The sequence below is a fragment of the Haliaeetus leucocephalus genome, unplaced genomic scaffold (genome assembly GCF_000737465.1).
Source record: "Haliaeetus leucocephalus isolate CR32 unplaced genomic scaffold, Haliaeetus_leucocephalus-4.0 Scaffold163, whole genome shotgun sequence".
Taxonomy (NCBI): Eukaryota; Metazoa; Chordata; class Aves; order Accipitriformes; family Accipitridae; genus Haliaeetus; species Haliaeetus leucocephalus.
In genome coordinates, this window is record NW_010972599.1 from 529,985 (window position 1) to 533,849 (window position 3,865).

General features: G+C 52.0%; 1 protein-coding gene across 1 annotated transcript; it reads left to right on the plus strand.

Moving 5' to 3' along the window:
• The first annotated feature begins 226 nt into the window (after nucleotides 1-226).
• Nucleotides 227-3,613, plus strand: ERMN (ermin, ERM-like protein). The gene is made up of 3 exons (XM_010563074.1): nucleotides 227-473; nucleotides 802-888; nucleotides 3,177-3,613. The coding sequence occupies exons 1-3, from the start codon at nucleotides 227-229 to the stop codon at nucleotides 3,611-3,613; spliced, it is 771 nt and encodes a 256-aa protein (XP_010561376.1).
• The last annotated feature ends 252 nt before the right edge of the window (nucleotides 3,614-3,865 follow it).

The window sequence follows — 3,865 nt, forward strand, 5'->3', positions numbered from 1 at the left end:
GTGGCCAGAGCCCGCCGGCAAGCCCTCGGCACATCTGATGGTGCGACCGCGGACCCTGCTCTGCCGCAGCACCCGCGGGAGAGGAGACGCGCCTTGACCGTTCGCTCAGGGGAACAAAATCCCCGGGGGAGAAGGGGTGAGGAGTAGCGCTCCCCACCCCGGGGTGCAGGAGCGGGGGCCCCGGAGGTCCACGGCCCCGGTCAGCGGGCACGGCACGGCCCTAAGCATGACAGAAGAAGTCCCAGCGGCATCCGGCATGCCCGAGTGCAACGGGAGCGTACCCCTGGAGAAGGGCCCACTCCAGGTCATCGGTGTCATCGACGAAATAGCAAAATCTGTCGGGACGGTTCCTTACGTGAATGCAGAAACGAGCCCCGACGCTCCACCGGCAAAAGAAAATCGGGAGGAAAATAGAAATTCGTTGGCAGAGGACATAGTTCCTGGGGATTTTGATGGAGGGAAGCAATGCGAAGGTAAAGTATGAGGCTGCCTTTCTTTAAGTGCTTGGAAAGAAAAAAGCTATTATTTTATGTATAGCCTTATGAATAATGGCGTGTACTATGTCTGTTAGTCAAAATTCCTAACCTATGGTAGTTGTAACAGTGACTCAGAGTAATTCAGATTTAGGGACAAATTTGAGCTAGCAGTTACACAGGATGTGATGAAAAGTATGTAACTAAAGAAACAAGCAATTTTTTTAATCCGCTCTGAAAATCTGCTGCCAATCTGTGACTGTTAAAACCTAATTATCATCACTAACTGCTCCGTCAGTCCATTTCTTGTGCTTTGTATTTCCTAAAGAAAAGCGAGAAGAAAACAATGGGACACTACAGCAGGGATCAGCTGATATCCAGGACACAGGGACCGACGGCCAGGACTCAGAGGAAGGTAATGGAAAATGCTGTGTGATGTGAGGTTTTCCTGAAGCATAGCGATGAGTAGCGTTCAAAGACAATCACATACAGGTGGTTATTATTTTTTTTTAATTCGGTCAGACCCTTATATTCTGGAGAGACTCATTTCTCATCCATAGAGTTGCTGCACCTTAGAAAACATGTCTGGTATCTTTTTTCCTGAGGTTTGCACGAATCTCCATGACCGTGGGGTATCAAAGCACCGTGGGGTCTTCGACCAGGAGGTCTCCAACAGCCTTGTGAGGCTGGGAGGTGCTTTATCTTCTGCTCCATGCAGGGGAGCTCAGAGGATAACCTCGGGAGGCTGTCAGTCAAAAATGTATAGCCTCAAAACCCAAACTCTTTTCCTCCCTGATTCACCAAGTGTCTAAATCCCCCCAATGCCCAAGCATCTAGCAGAAAATTGCTCTCCTAAATGTCTGCTCCTGGGTCTCTCTCTCCTCATTCTGGGGTGAAAATGGTAAAAATCAGTTGGAGCCAAGGCTGGACCTCGCACCTGCCTCCTGTGGTGAGCGGAGCTGCAGGGGTGCGCTCGCTGCCCGTCCCCAGCAGCAAGTTAAAATATATTGCATATATATACACACATAGATGAACTTATTTAATTATACTATGCAAAATGCAGCCACTCCTTCAGAAAGGAGTATTTTGTTGAGTATTATTAAAGGAGGAAAGCTATGTCTCTCCATGGGTGGGCTTTTGTCATTGCTGCCCTTCCATGTTTCCCACCCACGGGCTCTTGCCCAGCTCGTCGGTTTTAGCAGCGGTGGGAGAAGGGACGGCTGGGCCGTGGGCTGCTAATGATGTTTTCCCCACCACTGACTGGGACCACGGCAGGGGCACAGGGCTGGTGGCTCTGCCCCACTCCCCAGCACCCGGCCGTGCTGGGTCCCTCCTGTCATTTACACATCCATTTGGCCACAGTAAGTTGGTATTTTCTATACATCAGCTCCACATAAATATGAAACCCCTCTTCGGAGAAGAGCAGATTAACAACCCAGAGTAGCTGTCGCAGTCCCAGCAAAGCAGCGCCGTCGAACATAGCTCTAAAAGATGTATGGGCCATGCCCCGTAAACAGAAACTTTGCTTTGATTAAGAAAAGGAAAAAATACACGAACATTTGTCATGGGCAAAATAATATATCATAGCAACTGCATAGGTTGTGAGGAGGTGAATCATGATGGAGGCTTTCCCACTTGGAGCTGACATCCATACTCCAGCTGTGTTGCTTTATGAGTGCACAATAAAACCTATTAAATGATCTTGCACAGCCCCCCCATGGTCGTCGTCCCCCCCAGCCACAAGCACTTTATCTCTAAATTGCAGGCAGCTTTTTAGTACCTAACCAATTTAGTCTAATTAATACTCAGGACCCCACAGGCAAAATGTTGAATAGACCATTTGTTGTGGCACTAAAGCATCATTTAACGCAGAGACACGCCAACCAGGACAAATAGGAGATAGCTGTCTCAGCCTGGTTGGCCACCTCTGAAGGAGGGACGGGTCCCAGGAGGGCTGTGCCAGGGTCCTGCTGCATCCCCGGCATGGCCGGGCGCTGCGTGGAGAACGGCTCCCTCCATCCCTCCCTTCTTGCCCCGCACGTCGGGCAGAGCCGGCACGGAGCACCGAGCCGTGGGGAGACGGGACCCTCCGGTCCCATGGTGGGATCTGTCCCGCAGGGAGCGGGGGCAGCAGCTCCGGAATGGGGAGTTTGGCTAATTGAGCCCAAGGCGATAACCAGAGAGCTTTGGGAATGCCGTTTGGAAAGGCACCACAGCAGGGCCCTGCAGTGGGATGCTTGCCAGCCGTGGATCCGAGAGGGCAGGAGCAGATCTGGTGCGTGCAGGGAGGCAGTGCCTCTGGTCCTGGGGCGCAGGGGGGATGCTGTGCCCCTCTTCCCTCCTCGAGGCTCGACCACTGGCATCTGCATCGCCTCTCCTTTTAAAGGAGGGTAGCGGGGTGGGCTCCGTGGGAAAGGTGGTACAAAAGAGACGGGTGTTAAAAAATGCAAGGGCAGGTGGCCTTAAGGAATGAGTCTGAGAATGTACAAAGCCTTTCTAAAGCACATGCGAGCATCTGTGGTGATGGGGGTTCAGCCTGGAGATGTGGGTCTCTCCTCGCTGGGCAGTCTCTGGAGGATGGGTGTCTTGGTGGCCAGAGCTGGTAGGTCACCAGGAGCGATGCTACATTAAGAGCATGTATGACGGAGGCACGAAGGCGATGCTGAGCCCGTCCTCACCCACACTCCCTCTGTGTTGCTGCAGGGCCAGGCGGCGAGGGGACGCCTGTGGGCAGCGGGGAGCGAGAGCTGGGGACAGCGGCTGGCCCCGGTGGGGAGGTGGCGGAGACCCTCGCGGCCAGCGCCGAAGGGAGAGGGAATGCAGCCGAGGAAGAGGAGGAGGAGGAGGCGGCGGGGGAGGAGGAGGACACTGAAGAGGATGAAGTTCAGGTGATCGAAATCAAGAAGAACAGCGAGGAGTCCCATCCCAAGCAGCAAGACAGTGACAAGGAGGCATCTCCCGCGACCAGCCCCGGCTGCAACTCCCAGGTGGAGAAACTGGGGGAGCAGCCCAGCCTGGGGAAGAAAAATGATATCTCCAGACACAGCTATTCCAGATACAACACAATCTCCTACCGGAGGATTAGAAAAGGAAACACCAAACAGCGAATCGATGAATTTGAATCCATGATGCACTTATAAACTGAGGTGGAGAGTTGCTTAACAAGCCAAGCGTTCACTCTGGTTTTTGTTTTTCTTTTTTGTTTCCCCCAAGACATGTCTCTTCACACAATGTGAGGTCACTGTTTTTTTCCTTTTTGTATATGATTTCATAATACACTGTGAAAATTTAACATCTTCGCTTTGACAGTGGGCAGAGGCATCCATAGCGCAGGAAAATAAATAATCAGTTTGCTAAATATAATACCATTTGATTTAAAGTTTATCCTCTTA

Bases quoted from the DNA above. Each gene is read 5' to 3' on its own strand.
- ERMN (XM_010563074.1), top strand. From the start codon at position 227: ATGACAGAAGAAGTCCCAGCGGCATCCGGCATGCCCGAGTGCAACGGG. The intron at 474-801 runs GTAAAGTATGAG...TATTTCCTAAAG, and splicing joins TGGAGGGAAGCAATGCGAAG to AAAAGCGAGAAGAAAACAAT. The intron at 889-3,176 runs GTAATGGAAAAT...GTGTTGCTGCAG, and splicing joins CGGCCAGGACTCAGAGGAAG to GGCCAGGCGGCGAGGGGACG.